The sequence below is a fragment of the Callorhinchus milii genome, unplaced genomic scaffold (assembly GCF_018977255.1).
Source record: "Callorhinchus milii isolate IMCB2004 unplaced genomic scaffold, IMCB_Cmil_1.0 Scaffold3, whole genome shotgun sequence".
NCBI classification, from domain to species: Eukaryota; Metazoa; Chordata; class Chondrichthyes; order Chimaeriformes; family Callorhinchidae; genus Callorhinchus; species Callorhinchus milii.
In genome coordinates, this window is record NW_024704744.1 from 64,985,409 (window position 1) to 65,002,699 (window position 17,291).

Below are 17,291 nucleotides of genomic sequence, written 5' to 3' on the forward strand. Positions count from 1 at the left end.
TGAGTGTCCCCGACTTGTGAGATGTGGGTTCAATCCCACTCTCAGTTTATATCGGTTGATCAATGAATTGAAGTCGGCGAGAAGTGGTTGACATTTTCAACAATAGATTGTTGTACTTGAAGCAGATGAAAGTATTATGCATCGAATTTAATACGAAAATGTTCATTATATTTGAAAAATATGCATTGTTCTTTGGGAAGAGAGAATTGGCTTAACTCAAAACACATCAAGGCATTTTTATTTGGCCAATGTTATCCCCTCATTCTCTTGCGTTGGTGTCTTGCTGGCAGGATTGGTAGCAATCCTGGGATCATACCCCAACAAGACACCAACATGAGAGAATGAGGGGATAGGTATAAAATGCAACCATTTTTCATGTGAGGTTTGAGTGCAATCAGGGTGTTTGACCTTGGCATGGGGGGAAGAGGGGGTGAGTATCACTATCAAGCCTGACCCTGATTGAGCTCAGTGTCCACGCTTACATGTGGTCAGCACTTCAAAGATCACTAGGTCACAACTATCTTCACTTCCTGCCAACTACACATAGAACGTACAGGAAGTGTCGCGAGTGGCACTTCCTTATTATGACATGCAGACGCAGCATGCAGGAAGTGAGATGGAACAGGACCCATAATCAGGGCTATCAGCACCAAGGAGCAGAAAGTGTAGTGTGCTTCCAGTAATCACAGGTCCAAGGTTCACCCATACTCTAAGCAGACCCACGGTAAAACAAGGCGTATTATAATGGAGTTGACATCAAGATCCTCACATTCATGTTCAAATCCCTTCACTCTCTGGCACCTCCCTACCTCTCCAACCTGAGGACCAGGACCTTGAACTGTATCCTCTGTGTGATGGGAAGCCAGTGGAGTCGGGCGAGGATGGGGGTTGATAAGAGTCACGGAGCCTGATGCGGGAGAGGATATGGGCTGCAGAGTTCTACAGCCTATGGAGGGAGTTGTTGGGGAGATCGACAAGCAGGGAATTTGCATAGTTAAGCCTGGATGTTATGAAAGCATGTATGAGGGTTTTGGCGGCCTGTAGTGTAAGATAGTGACGGAGCCGGGCAATGTTGTGGAGGTGGGGGAAGGCAGAGCGGGTCATGGCAAGGATGTGGGGTAGAAAGGATAGTTGAGGGTCAAACAAGACGCCAAGGTTCAGGACTGGCTTAGCAAGGTGGAATGTGCATTCTTGGATGGTGAAGCTGTCAGCGCCTGAGGTGTGGCAGCTGATCTGTTGGAAGCTGTTAGTTGAGTTTTGTGCTCACTATATACTTGCACAAACATATTACAGCTAATTTTCTAGTGTTTGCTATGCAAAGATGCACCCTTTGAATGGCGGGTTAGACACAAAAACACTAGTAATGAAGGAGCTGAAAAGGAAACAAATAATAAAAATGAAAAGCTTAGCACTGAGAAATAAGATTCAAAAGTAAAGACATTTTACAAAAGAACCAAATCAATTGTATCAATTTGTGGTCGTGTATAGGTTGTCACAGTGGAAGTGGCAGGTTTTGTCATGAATGTAAAATAATCGTAAAAATCCTTGCCTTTTATATAGTGACTTTCAGGTCAGGTGATTAGTTTCGCTTGATATTTGCACTAAGATACCTTCCAGATTAGATACATTAAAAAAAAGTAGAACTTCAGGTTGGACAGAGAATTGCCTGAACTAGTTAGCAGGACAGGTTCCAACAAACTGTTGTTCATTCAGGTTTGTTATTAAGTCAGGAGCCCAGGGAGGAGTTAGCCAGGATTTGCATAACCTTCTCCATCACCAGGTTCCATGGTCACACAGTTGAGCTTCTGACCACGTTTTTGTATCTGAGTATCATCCATAAATACACAGTCACTTTGCTTTGTGAGGGCCTCCTGATGTGAAAGGAACTATACCAAATGCAAAGATTTTTACTACTATTAGAATTTGGTTCTATGTGGAGGCTGAATGCATGAGGAAAAGCATTCCAACACTGTATTTTCAGTACAAGTGAATGTAAAGCTTTCTCCCTCTCTATTTTCTCTTTCTCCCATTCAAATGATACACCTGAATTTCCTAGTCTACCTTGTAATGCCCCACAAACAGGAATTAAGTGAATGATTGTTTTATCTTATATTTTTGGTGAGTTTTGAGATGAGAGGCTATTGGCCAGAATAACAACAGAGCTCATTGTTCTTGTTCAAAAGTTGGGCTGTGGCATCTTTCACATCCACTAAAACAGGCAGATAAGACCTTGGGTTTAGTATTTCACTCTAAGAACAGCACCTCGAGTAGTGGAGCACTCCCTGAGTCCTGACAGGAGTATCAACAAGGATTACTATACTACTTTGCTTTACAGTTTCCCTTCAAGGCAACTTGTTGCATTAAGTTCTAATTGGTGTATTGTTTGAGCATTTACACTGAACATCCTATTCAAATGATTTCACTGAGAAATTCATCTCTATTAGTCACCATGTCACGGCATCTCTATCAGATGTGAAGAACACAATGTGCAGTGTAAAAATCAAGAGCTCAGCCATTCTTGGTTGAGTGTGAAGAGAGATTGCTTTGAGTGTGTCGCTCATGGTTTAGTACTTCCACAGAGTTGTCTTTCAACCTCCCCAGATCTACACCATGGCCCCTCACAGAGTGGGGCAATAGCATTGTGTCTGATCCCTCGCTTCCACACATTGTCTGTGCAGTGCGAACATTGTCTTTGGCCCTGGAGGTCTTTTCAGATGAGTGAGATTTGGGTATCATTATTGGATGTTGATGGTGGTGTTCCAACGTTTTGGGAAATTTGCAGTAAGGAACATGGAAGCAGCAATGTTATGTTTGAATTCCCAAGAAGAGACAAGATATCAGACTGTCTCACTTGGCAGTTCTCTCATATCTGAGTCACATAGGAAATCAGGAGCCATTCAGCCCATTGAGTCTGTTCCACAGTTGTTAGCTTTTGGCAGATCTTTTAATCTCACTGCCCCACCCTTTCACCATACTCCTTAGTAGCTCCACAACAGTTATCTGTCCATCCACTTTTAAATCTCTGTATTGATTCTGTCTCTGTAGCTTTCTGGCAGAGTATTCCTGGCCAACGGTCCCTAGAGAGAGAGTAAAAATTGGGCATTCACTTCAGATTGTGGCTGTTTGTGGAAGCAAGTTGGCTACTGTTTTTGCCTAGACATGTACAGTAACTACACTGAAGTTCTCATACTACCGCCCATTTCCAACCTTTCCTTCCTTGCTCAAGTCCTCGAATGCATTGTCGCAGGTCCTCTCTATCTGTGACCAAGGCTCCCTCTGCCTCCTCGTCCTCCTGGATCTCTCTGCCGTGTTTGACATAGTCGACCACACCAACCTCCTCCATCGGCTCTCCTTGTTTCGAGTCCTACTTAACCAACCACCTCCATTTCATCTCGGCAATTGGTTTTTCCTCCCGCTCCCACCCAGTGCAGGGTACCCCAGGGCTCCATTCTTGGCCCACTTCTTTTCCTTATCTATATGCTACATCTTGGCAATGTCATCCGCAGACATGGGATAAACTTCCACAAGTATGGGGATGACAATAATAATAATAATAATAATAATCCTTGCATTTGATATGGTGCTTTTCCCGTCTTCTAGACGTCTCAAAGCGCTTCACAGAATATACTGTAAAGTGAATTGACTGTATATTTGTGGGCGAAACGCGGCAGCCAATCGCGCACAGCAGTGTCGCACAAACAGTCGTGGATTGAGTGACCAAGTTATTTTTTTCTTGAGGGATTATTATCAAGCGTGTGAGGACTCCACAATGGGATTAATTAATAAATTAAGAAAATATTTCTGCTTATGAGTGTGACTCGTGAAATTTATAAGCAGTCAGATTGACTTGTGCAATGTTAACTGTAAAGAAAAATGATCTGTGTATTCCAAGGAAGGCTGGAATTCTCCCCTCTCAACTCAAACCCACCTCTGTAATCAGCGCAGATCATGAATGTTAATATCGAATCCAATGCCTATTTTTAATACAGTTTAATATTGTAGAGGTAGTCTGTGAAATTCTTGAAACCTCATTGAAGATCAAATCTGCAAAAAGCACAAACTACCTTGTGGCCACATCGTACACACACCCTGATCTGAACCTTACCCACTGCAGAGGCTGCACTAGAAGGTCAATATTTACATACTACTTTGCCTCCTCCAGCACCGACTCCAGCTTCGCCGATGTTTTATTAATTTGTCTGACAGACATCAGGGCCTGCATGAGTGCAAACTTCCTGCAGCTGAATGTGGACAAGACGGAAACCATACTCGTTGGCTCCCGTCAATATCTTTACTCCTGCAGATCTGAACTTCTCAACCTCCCTGGGCTCTCCCTCAGACTCACCAAACCAGTGCACAATCAAGGCATCCGGTTCGCCCCCCAGCTGTCCTTCCTCCCCACATCCGGTCCTCACCAACACTGTCATCCTACTCCTCTGCCACATTGCCTGCTTCTGACCGTACCTTACTCCAAATGCAGCCGAAACCCTCGTGCATGCGTTTGTCACCTCCCACCTGGATTACTCCAACGCACTCCTCGCCGGTCTCCCCAGCTCATTCACAAGATCCAGCTCATTCAGAACTCTGCTGCCCGCATACTGACCCGGACCAAACTCGGTACCCCATCTCACCAGTTCTGGCCAGGCCACCGGCTCCCTATCACCGAACGGATCGACTTCACAGTCGTGCTCAAATCTGTTCACTCCCTGGCACCTCCCTACCTCTCCAACCTCCTCACTCCCCAATCCACCACCCGGTTCCTCCGCTTGACTGGCACCGGCCTCCTGCTCGTCCCTCGCACCCTCCGCTCCACCAATGGAGGTCGCGCTTTCAGCCACTACACCCCAAAACCCTGGAACCCTCTCCCTCAATCCCTTCACCTTGCCCCTCTCTCCCCTTTTTCAAGTCCCGCCTGAAAATCTTCCTTTTCGACCGTGCTTATGGTCACCTCCCCACCCCAGGCTCGGAGTCAGGCTCCGCCAATGTTAAATGCTCTAAGACGCTACCCTGCATGGAGGGCCCTATATAAGTGTATGTTGTTGTTGTTAAAGAGAAAATTCTAAAGTGATTTGTGATGCTTCTACATTGTAGGGTATTATTAAATGCAAGAATTATTACGATAAGACTACTTTGTTTCTTCATTGATCAGATGAGTTCAATGTTCTGTTTACTCATGGGAATATTCCTATCACAAAGGCACTCATCACCTCTTCTGTGTATTACTCATAGAGTGGTTCTCTGGATTGTTACACAATTAATCTTGATTGTTTGTGCTATTGACAGTACATTTAGTTTTCTTAAAACAAATTCCTTATGCTCTTTTGTATATTCACACTGCAATTTTGTGCCTCAGTAAAACTGAATGAACTTTGTTCTCTTGTGAATCCATCAGTTGTGTTATTAAAGGGTTACAATCAAAGTTTTGTTCCTTTATAAACTGCCAATGCCAAGAAACAGTAGTAATTACCCACATAGGAATGTAAAGTTCACTCGGATAAATATTTGAACAAAGCACCATAGATGCTACTGTTTTTGAGCCTAACGGTAGTAATACTGTGTATAATGCCAACTGCTGTCCGAAAACCTGCATTTTTAAGTAATCCCTCCACTGTGTGCACATTATAACGTTATGGAATTTTATGTATTCTATGGAATTTTAGAAAAAATTTATAAGACACTGCTGTGCGCAATTTGCTACCGCGTTTCACCCACAAAATACACAGTCAATTCACTTTACAGTATATTCTGTGAAGCGCTTTGAGACGTCTCAAAGACGTGATAAGACACTATATCAAATGCAAGGATTATTATTATGATTATGGAAAATCTAAGTATTCTGCAGCTTTGCTCCCCTTGGATTAGCTCTGATCAGAATAGAGTTCCATAAAGTTCTCAGAATTCAAACCATTCACTTACATGGAAGATCTTAACCTTACTTGGAAGAACACTGTAGTGCTCTAACTTTTTCACAGACACAATACTTGGGGCAAATACTGGACACCAACTGCTATCTGCTCACACTGCACTTCTCTATCACCACTTTGCTCAGCTGACTTTGGCCTTGTGCACGTTGATTGCCCTTCCAGTCCACCGGTGGCCGTGCTTTCTCTGTGTCAATCCCACCACTTTGCCGCCTCTTTGCCCTGATGATGATTGCGCCTGAAGATCTTCCTCTCCCGACCTCTCTGCTCGGCATCAAACTGCACCATGGTTCAGTGCTCCAAGATGCTATGCTGGGTGAAGGATGCTATGTAAATGCAAGTTGTTGTTGTACTTCTATAATAATAAATAATAATAATAATCCTTGCATTTGATATAGCGCTTTTCACATCTTCTAGACGTCTCATAGCGCTTCACAGAATATACTGTAAAGTGAATTGACCGTATATTTGTGGGCGAAATGTGGCAACCAATTGCGCACAGCAGTGTCCCACAAACAGTCGTGGATTGAAAATGATCAATTTATTATTGGTTTGTTTTGGAGGGATTATTATTAGGCGTGTGGAATAAGGAAACTTGCCCAAGGTTTCTCCCTGCCTGGAATTGAACCCAGGTGTCTCGCTTGCAAGGCGAGTGCTCTAACCACTGAGCTACAGGACTCCACAAACTTCTGTCTTCTTGGAAGCTCCATTCCATTCCTATAGTAGGAATTAATTGTGTGCAGGAAACATTTGGGGGCATTAATCAAAAATCACATACGTTTTCTTTCTTTATCAACACAAGAGTATTTTTAATTTTAGAATTGAAACCAATGTGGGTCAGAGTGTAATATGTTGTTCTTTTGGCTGTTCTTTCACTTGTGGAACCTTTGGTTTGAATCAAATCCAAAGAAATGGCATGAATATCTATTGATTGTAAGTTTCTACAGGGACTGATTTTGAGTGGGGTATGAATGAGCAGGTAGTTGAGTCTCAACTCAGTGTCCTCAGCCCAAAGTCCACTATATCTGCTACAAAAAGTTTTTCTCACTCAGAAGCTAGAAGAATCCTTGGTGTAGGAAGTGAAAATGTCACACCGGGGGCTGTTTTTCATGAAACGTCAAACTCTCCCCAGCTAATCCAAGGAGAGCAAGGCTACAGAATAATTAGATTTTCCATAATCATAATAATAATAATCCTTACATTTGATATAGGGTCTTATCACATCTTTGAGGAGTCTCAAAGCGTTTCACAGAATATACTGTAAAAAGAAAAAAGAAATAAAGAACTTCACATGAATCTGAGGATCTCAAATGTTTTGCAGGATATTCTCCTTTTTGGCAATTTTTCATATACTCTTTTCCTATTCCCAGTTGTCTGCAGATTTGTGTCTTCATTTATATCTATTTTGTGCTTAAAGTTCTGTGGATTTATTTCTTCACACAGAGGGTAGTCACTAGTCAGAATGGGTTCCCGGGAAGGGTAGTGGAGGCCAGGAGGCTGGACAGGTTATAATAATCTACAATAAAAACAAACAACAAATGTTCTTTGTGTAGCACTTTCATGTCGGGAGGACGTCCCAAGGCGCTGGATAGTCAGAAAAAGATAATGGGGTTCATACTCTGGAAGAATGAGATCAAATGACCTGAAGGGCCTTCATCATCGAAACTGTTTTAGTGAATTTCTTCTGCCGTTTCTAATAAAGTGACAGGCAAGGTTATCCTTACTTGTAATGCATAATACATTCTGGAAAGAAGCTGCTGTATTTGGCAAAGTTCTTGATGCCAAATACCATTCCTGTGTACAGATATTGGAAAGAGTCAGTTATAAAACTGGAGCAGGTCTCGAAATCTGGAACTATTTGTGAATGTAATTTTATAAAAGTGAACAAAATACAGGAAGCTGTGATTTAGAAAGAACAGCCAAGCACTTTATCCCTTATATTGGCATGCTGGCGTTGCATTCATTTGCAGAAACTATTAGACAAACTTTCAATGGGAACTTTGATTCTTTAAACTGGCAGTGTAGAGAGAGAGAAAGACAGAGACTGTACCAGAAACATAAAGCCACAAGTGCAATCTGGTCTGGGGCCTTTGAGCTATCATCTACATAATGATATTAAAACTTTACTTATTTATAATTCATTATTATGTCAAAACTTCTCAAAGCACTTTATAGTAATTACTGTCACTTGTAGTGACTGTTTATACAGACCAACATGCCAGCTATTTGTGCCAGCAAAGTTCCACAAATCCACAAGGCTATCTACGACTTTTTGTGGGACACTGCTGTGCGCAATTGGCTGCCATGTTTCGCCCACAAAATATACAGTCAATTCACTTTACAGTATATTCTGTGAAGCGCTTTGAGACGTCTCAAAGACGTGATAAGGCGCTATATCAAATGCAAGGATGATTATTATTATTAAGGGTGGGTGAATGACTGAATCACCTGAGGATTGTAGTTGTTGATTGTTGGCAGGACACCAACAGAACCTCTTCTTTTTAAATAGTGTCACACGATCTTTGATATCCACCTGAACAGGCAATTAAGACAATGGTTTTACTATCTCATCAGAAAGACATCACCTTGGCCTTCACGGATATCTGCTACTGCACTTGAGTGTCAGCCTCGACTATGAGCTCAAGTAGAGACCCGGCACTTGAACCCATCACCTTATTACTCATACACAAGAGTACCACGAACTGAGCCAGGCTGACGCACGTAATAAACATGGAGTCCTGTAGCTCAGTGGTTAGAGCACTTGCTTTGCAAGCGAGAGACCTGAGTTCAATTCCAGGCAGAGGGCGAAACCTTGGGCAAGTTTCCTTACTCCACACACCTAATAATATTCCCTCCAAAAACCAAAAACAATAATAAATTGGTCATTTTCAATCTACGACTGTTTGTGGGACATTGTGTGCGCAATTGGCTGCCGCGTTCGCCCACAAATATACAGTCAATTCACTTTACAGTGTTTTCTGTGAAGCGCTTTGGGACGTCCTCCCGACGTGAAAAGCGCTATATCAAATGCAAGGATTATTATTATTATTATGTACTTTTAAATTTCACATCATGGCTCTCATTGGTTTATTGAAAGACGAAGACTAAGTGGAACTTCAGACCAATCTTAAATAGGATTCCACTTTGTCTTAGCTTGTAAGACAACAACTTGCATTTATGCAGAGTCCTTCACTCAGGATAGCTCTCAGAACCTTTGTCTTAACATTTAAAATTGTATAGAGTTGTGGGAAACTCTTAAATTCTGTCTTAATTTGGATGCCGAATTTTTGGCTCTTCTTAAATTAGGTCTGAATTTAAGCATCTTCCACAATTTTGTGTATCCTTGAAATTTTAAGACAAAATAGGCTTGTGTTGTTTATTTCTAGGTAGAATTTCAGGCTTTCTAATTGATCTGATTGTCAGTTTGTATAATGAAATTCAGATGAATTTTGTGCACAGCTTAAAAGTATTATCACATAAGTTATATTTGGTTTCCTTCTAAAACAACGGTTAATATGTATAGAAAGTAAAAGCTGCAATTGGCAAGACATTTATTGATGTAAATGTTTAAATAACTTCACTTTGTTGCTATGCTGTAGATTATATGAAAATACTCTAACCTATTATTGAACACATTTACTGCAGGAGCCATTACGTATGCTGGACTGGATCTAATATGTCATATGTCTGAAGTTCCTTGTAAGGCAGAAGTAGTATTGTATGTTGACATGACAGTATTATGTTGACATGCTAACCCATGCACGTTAACATGGAGCAAGTTTGAGGTATAGGCAAGAGCAACATACAATACTGAACAATGCAACAGTGATGAAGTGTATCCTAATTCCTTCAATGAGTTGCATCTTTTTTAAAATTCTCTTATCATAGTGAAAAGTTACAATTCACTCTATTGTTCATTCTACTTATTTTCAATTCCACCCCCAAATGAACCCATATTCAGTCATTTTGTTTTTTATATAAAAAATAACTGTGAGTTCATTTTTAAGATATTTGTCAGCATTTGATTAATATTAGATTCTTTTATAGACTTTTTTAGCACCTATCAATCAAGTTTTCCCAGCGGAAGAAGACAATAAGAAGGATGTGGAAGATAACTGTAAGTAGAACTCATGAACCCTGTGAATTAGTAGAACAGCTATCTACTCTAATCCTGTCTCCCATTAATATCGTTAACCTTCACCTATTTGTTGAATTCCCTTTATGTCTAATTCGATCGCTTTGCGATGTCCTCTCAACGTAAAAGTTGCTCTATAAAATGTAAAGTTGTTGTTGTTGAAATAATTCACTCAGCTTCAATGGCTACTCGGTCGCAATATATTATACGTATTCACATAACTGTGCAAAACATTTCTTGACAGACGTACTGAGAGATCGATGGTCACAACATTGCTGTAGGTTTTTCACTTTGTAGTTCATGTCTGAGGTTGTTCTGTAATTAGATTTTATGATATACTGTATTAAGCAATGGCAGCCTCATTGTGTTTACCTTCAGCGAGCATATTTTGGATGTTTGTTTGTTACGGCTGGGCTTTCAGTAATTTGATTTGTTCTTTGAAGCACTTCCTTTGTGAAGTGACATCAATGACACTTCCTGCGCATAGCACACTTATGCAGTACACAGGAAGTGATGCAGGTGCTTTTCTGTGTGTTCGCACAATAAACAGGAAATAGCGTCAACAGCGACCTGATAACTCAGAGGTCAGACATTTTAGGAAACTGGCTAGTCAGTACCAGAAGCCACTTAGTAAACCCACTATAAGCGAGGTAGTGTAATAATGAGGAGCACTATAAAGGGGCTCCCCTGTAACAGGAATGACTAAGATGATATTTCTGACCATTATTAGTTATCAGCACTCCTTTCTGTTTAACTTTTTCCTTGATCAGAAGGTGAATCCTGGGCAATAACAATACATGTTCCAAACCAATGAGTGAAATAAATTAGTTCCACATGAACTATAAACAGACTTAGCACTTGCTAAATTCAAAAGGCTTCTTTTGACACTGACCAATGGCTTTATTGACTGGGTCAAGAGGGTGGGGATGATGGGGAGGAAAGAAAACAGTGCTGCTCAATGTAGATGCATAAATCCTCAGATGTTTGAGTTCTGTAGTTGTACAGCAGTGACTTATGCCATTTATCAGTAAGGGCCCACAGCCACCAGAAAAAAATGATCTGTGTTGAACCTGCTAAGATCCTAACGGAGATAATAACTGACACAAAGACACAAGTATTCTCTCCAGATGATAACAGCTTTGCTTTTATTGCCAGCAATCCACAATGTGTTATTCCTGCAACACGGCTGATGAGAATTGATATTCCAAGCTGCATGCAGTTGTCTTTGTTTCCTGACAGAATACATTTGGTCAGGTGTGATGCTGGTGCTCAGCCTTGGATGGCCTCCTTTGTCTGCGTATAATAATCTGTTGTATCCAGACATTGGCTCCATTCAGGGAACTGCTGAAGCATTGACTATTTATTCATGTTGTCCAGTGAACATCTGCTAAACGTGGAACTAACGCTGTCTGCTCTTTCTGCATCTTCTTTCAGGTTCTCTTATGTATTTAAATGAAGCTACTCTGCTGAACAATGTGCGAGTACGCTACAACAAAGACAAAATCTACGTAAGCTTTTTTGAAATTGTACAAGGGTCTCAGCCAGTATAATACACAAAGCTTATTTATAAATAAGAATAAAAATTTTACAGTGCAATTAAAATCGTATGATTTCGGAGATTTATTACCTGCTCAACTAAGATTTGTGTCTACAAGGTTTGTTGGCTTCTTCAGGCATTGCTGTGGTGCATGACATTCACTAGAGCATTACATGACATTCACTTGAGCAATGCATTGCATAGGTATACTCTACAGAAGAGACCTGAACAGTACATTAAGTGGTTTTCCTAACAGTGCTTCTAAATGCCCCCAGGAGGTACTCTTCCCACAAACCTCCAGCCTTTTCTATGTTTATTGAGGTAATGCGTTAATCCGCTAGTTCTGTAGTTCTTTGGGGAGCCAGGTGCTTATAAGATATAATGAGAAAGAAAAGTCAAGCATGACGAAAGGCCATTTGTCACACTGAAACTCATCTGTTTTCGTGTTCTATTTAAAAGTCGTACGGTATCCAGTTTCTTCAATATTTCTTCCTCTGTTGCCTCACTTGGCAGATCTATCCATCTCTCTCTCTGTAATTGCTCAATACGTAGCTGATCTATGGCGTTCTGGGGTAGTGTTGTGAAGCACCCCAACAAGTTATCCTGTGTGAAGCGAGCTATATTTAATGCAAGTTGTTGTAATACATTTTGAAATCTTAGGATTTTATACATGGTGTTGTCACAAACATCCATGACTGTCAATTTTATCTACATTAAATCATTTTACAAAGGCTGCTATTTAATTTATGAAATGTGAATATTGAAAAATTCTAAAAGTGAAAAGATAGGATTCCCCCCCCCCCTCCCCACGAGGTGACTAATTTTTGGATTTCTGCATTCTGAAAAGAATTTGTGTGATACTTGATTGAATAGCCACAGGGTTTTACAGTAATCACCAACAGACCTGCTGTCTCTCCAGACTTCATTTTCCTCCTTTGTTTTGAAACCCGACTGGCTTCCTCCCTTTAATGAGCTTGTTGCTCGGATAACTTTACCGAACATCTTGTCCTCCTGCTATCATGTTGCCCAATTGTGGTTAATTAGGCTGCTTGGAATTACAGGGCTCCCCTTGCCATCTGTACCAGGGGATGGCAGCTGGGGAACAGAGACCATCTTCTGGAGGTATTCAGAGGCACTGCTGCTAAGAGTTGGGAACACCAATTAATATGTAATAAAAACAGAAGTTGCTGGGAACACGCAGCAGGTCAGGCAGCATCTACGGAGAGAGGATAATTAGTTAACATTTCAGGCCAGAACTAAATTTGTAGTATTTGTTTCTCTTCTGTAGATATGTAATTTTGTTGTTGTTATTACCTTTGTAATGCATTGCTTGGTCCAAGCCAGTCTCCAGCTATCACCGAGTGTCACTCAGATTACAGCATGGGGGTTGAAGTAATTGTAATTAGGTTACATGAGGAGCAATCCAAATTTCAGGTATAGTTATCACATTGGCCTGTGCTGTGATGACACGCCACCCTTGATGTTGCCACACAAAGAAGTTTTCACTGTGAAATCGTTCACGTCAAGTTGCCATACTACAACATAGCTTTTGCTGTGTTAAACTGTTTCCTAATTTAGAAAATTATGCTCTTTAGAAATTTTAAAGCCTTGTAAATATTGGTTGTTATGACTAATGAATCTGTGGAGGTTTCTAAACTGGAAGTCCGTGCTTGAGTTAAGGAAATGAATCAGCTTGTTTTACTTGCCATGTTTGCCTTTCCTTTGCAGACTTGTGTAGCCAATATCCTGATTGCAGTGAACCCTTACTTTGACATTCCAAAACTGTACAACTCAGAGACCATTAAAAAATACCGGGGGAAATCCCTGGGTACATTGCCACCACATGTCTACGCTATCGGTGAGTGGCTTTGTCCTTTGCTGTGATACATGTTTCATTAAAACCCACTGGTTTCTACTGCTCATTGAGCTAGTTGACATTTTACCTTTCTTTCGCGTGGTCAAAGAGTTTTGAAAAGGACAATGTTTTACTGGTTAATTTGGTTTAAAAATATATTATTGGCAGATTGAAACAGCACAAAAACTGACGAATATTGATTTTTACTTTTTTTTATCGGTTCCTACTCTTAAGTAATAAAAAAAATCCGAAAATAAGATTATAGTTTTGTTCTTTCTAATAAAAAAAGCAAGAATTATCTTCTATTGAAAATTACACTTTAGTGTATAGTGTGGTACCTGATCTGTTTAAAGATTGCTTTCCTTGCTATTCTAATTCCAGCCGATAAGGCATATCGTGACATGAAGGTGCATAAAATGAGTCAGTCCATCATTGTGTCAGGAGAATCTGGTGCAGGGAAAACCGAGAATACCAAGTTTGTCCTTCGGTATGTGTGCTTTTTTATTTGATTAAAAATATAAGTTCTGGAGTAAGCTGTCTGCCCAGCTAGGATCGCTCTTCCTATTGGAGCGTTGACTTTCAGAACATTTCTACATCTCAACATTTGCTTTCGGTTACTGCCTGTCTTTGACAGACGTGTTCAGTTCAGACCCAGGAAATCTGCTTACTTTGCCTTTCCCTTGGTGAGTATCCACATTTCAAGAGATGATGTTCATTTAATAAATCTTGGAAGGTTGAAGGGCTAAAGATGACCGATAAGCATTGAAGCCTACAACTAACTTGTCAGTACTCAGTCCACTATTTTAATTGCCAGACATGACCAGACCTCTCTCTTTATTTTGTGCTTTCTCATGGTAGGTCATTGCAGGCTGATTTTCAGTGTGTTGCAACTACAGTCTTGTTGGCAACTTCAGTGGCTGTTTATTTCCTTTTTTCCACCTGTCAAATTCTCTACAGGTTCCAGAGAAGCAGAGATTCACTTTATTTTTCTCATTTTGACAGGTACTTAACTGAATCATACGGAACTGGACAAGACATTGACGAAAGGATTGTGGAGGGTATGCAAGTTCAAGTACACATGCTACTTCTGGCAAAACATTCTCTCTATTTCTATCTGGAATTCGATACAAATTGAGCATCGTATTGAGCTAGATTCATCCTTTGGGGACACTGGGCCATGTCTGTGGCCTTGAATAGACAGCAATGTTGAAAATGGGCAATTTGTGTTCAAGTGACATGCTGTGTAGAACAAATCAAGTTTGTTAGCTAGGCAGCCTGAGCAATAACCATTTTAAAAACAGTTATTGAATTCTCTGGAAAGGAAAATAAAGTTGTATACATTGTTTTCTTCCCAGAAAACCTATTGTTAAATTCTAGAAGCTCTGTTCGTGTCACACTATAGTTTGAGTGAAGCTTTTACCAAAAAATAATTCTTTGTGTCAGAATATAGTTCAATACAGGAATTATAATTATCATCAAATCCTACGATTATTGTATATATTTACAATATATGGATCCATACAGAAAGAACAAATATATACACTACCTCCCCATATTATATATCAAATATAATATATAATGGGGTGTAGTATCCTGTTCCTGATCACCCTTTAGTCAGTAAATCAGAATTGATATTGGAAAAGGATGTGCTTGAGATATTGCAGATTATTTACTCTCTTTTATTTGTAAACAGCAAATCCATTACTTGAAGCCTTTGGAAACGCCAAAACCGTGCGAAATAACAACAGTAGTCGTTTTGGAAAGTTTGTAGAGATCCATTTCAACGAGAAGGTAACTTTTTGAACGTGACTTTTCAATGCAATGTTTCCATTTGTCACAGATTTCCCTTACTTTTTGTTCCCCTCTTTTCCTTGCAGAATGCTGTCGTCGGAGGATTTGTATCTCATTACCTGCTGGAGAAATCCCGAATTTGTATGCAGGGCAAAGAAGAAAGAAATTACCATATCTTTTATAGGCTGTGTGCAGGTGCTCCTGAAGACATTAGGCAAAAGTTTCACTTGACCTCCCCCGATCACTTCCGGGTGAGTTTGGTGCCATAGGGCCTAGGGGTCCAATTCTGTGCTCTATTTTTTTTAACCCTTTCAAGTGGTTTCACTTCTTAAACTTGCTGAGGTGAGTTTATCTCTTCACCACTACTCTGTGTTGACATTTCCCCTCAGTTTCTTGGTGCTGGAGTATTATTGGCCCTAGGTCACTGCTATCAGCGTCTGCCTTCATAATGTTCACTTGCAATCGCTCTGTGTGTGAAAGCGGTTTTTCAAAAGCTGCTGGCAAATGTGAACATAAATAAGGGGGAATGAAAGGTGGCAACTTGGTTTATTACTCTTCCTATTATCCATGCAATAAAATATTCAGGGGTGGGATGGAAGATTATTCCACAAATAAATGATAAACGAAGAACTATCCTACAAGATATCCAGATAGACACCACTAGTTTTAAATTCCTTGGTAGTTCAGGTCTGACGTTATCCTATTAGCACATTTTCTTTTAACCTGAACTAAATCCAAGTTGTCACCTTTATATATCACTGAATTTTACATTGCAACTTATGGAAGATGGAATGCTTGCGTGGAAGTGCTGCAGCTAAATACAGGGACTACCCAGAACATACGAATACTGTTTGCGCTTTTTTTTAGAAAAATGGGTTAGAATCTCCTGCCCCAGTGATTTAACTTTTCCTCGTTACAATTTGGAAGCTGTTTCAAGACCCATTTGATTGACTTAAAAGCAACCTTGACGATTTGGAAAATTTTGGATAGGATTAATCATTGCCACACCAAAATGTGTCGTCCTGCAATATATGAGACAAAGAACCGCAGAGCATTTCAAGTGTTCCACTTCCATAATATAAATTGTAAAAGGAAATGATACATTCAGCCTGTTTATTGATATTTTTCTGTAATAATCTTTGTGTAATTGTAATAACTCGTCTTGGCTTCCCACACTTACATCATCCTAAATTGTTGTCGGTGTTTATGAATGGAATAATAAAATGAATGCTAATTTTCCCCCATTTCCTGTGCCCCCTCTCGCATCTTCTCCCCACTTTACTACTCCCCTTTTGTTCTTCCTTTCCAAAATAATACTTAGGGTGGTGGTTGAACTATGATACTGTGAACCAAAGTGCTTTCCGAGAAAAGTTGTGACTAGTAATGCTAACACTAGAGGGCAGTGTTGTACTGTGGTCAGCGATTTTCAGTGGACACAGAGCTATAGTCCAGTCAAAGGCTGATCTACTGATCAGCTTTTTGCACACATTCCATAATGAATTTTTTATTGTGCAATTCCCAACACCTCTCTTTATTTGTGTGAATAATCTACACAGAGGTTATTCCGAACTCCTAAAGAGTCAGTAACGTTGGTATGGTAACTTGTTTTTGTATTGCTTTTCATTCCCGTTTGCGGATCACTTGGCTGGTACACACTTTGGGTTTGCTCCAGACCCGATTGATTTTGGGCAGAGAGTTCATCTGAAGCTTTCAGAAATTTGTAGTATTATCAGGCTTAAACGGGTTATCAGACAAATGCTTTTAATGCATTTGGTCCAAACTGTTGATAACAAATGCCGCAGCTCTCAAAGGAAGCACTTCGGTTCAGAGTCACAACAGTTTCTTAATCAGAGCACCTGTCGTGCTGTTTCTTGGTCATGATTATGTATTTCTTCGTGGTGATCTGTGGCATTTCTTTTACCATGACTTACCTTCATTGGTGCCTCTTCAGAATACTGTGGCAATCACTCACCACGTGGGCTGCTGAGATCAACGTGAATTCTATTTGCCTAATTCTTACAGAGCCAGTGAAAGTTGGTGTTGTAGCATTGC

The 17,291-nt window shown here is 40.3% G+C and overlaps 1 protein-coding gene across 4 annotated transcripts in view; it reads left to right on the plus strand.

Annotated features, from left to right (window-relative positions):
* Positions 1 to 17,291, plus strand: part of myo6a (myosin VIa) — a 106,961-nt gene that overhangs the window by 49,594 nt on the left and 40,076 nt on the right. For all 4 annotated transcript variants that reach the window (XM_007887882.2, XM_042332924.1, XM_007888030.2 and 1 more), the window contains 7 exons: positions 9,969 to 10,038; positions 11,491 to 11,564; positions 13,322 to 13,451; positions 13,830 to 13,935; positions 14,451 to 14,506; positions 15,142 to 15,239; positions 15,326 to 15,490. In XM_007887882.2, the coding sequence (XP_007886073.1) occupies positions 9,969 to 10,038; positions 11,491 to 11,564; positions 13,322 to 13,451; positions 13,830 to 13,935; positions 14,451 to 14,506; positions 15,142 to 15,239; positions 15,326 to 15,490 (699 nt within the window). The remainder of the gene's footprint in view (positions 1 to 9,968; positions 10,039 to 11,490; positions 11,565 to 13,321; positions 13,452 to 13,829; positions 13,936 to 14,450; positions 14,507 to 15,141; positions 15,240 to 15,325; positions 15,491 to 17,291) is intronic.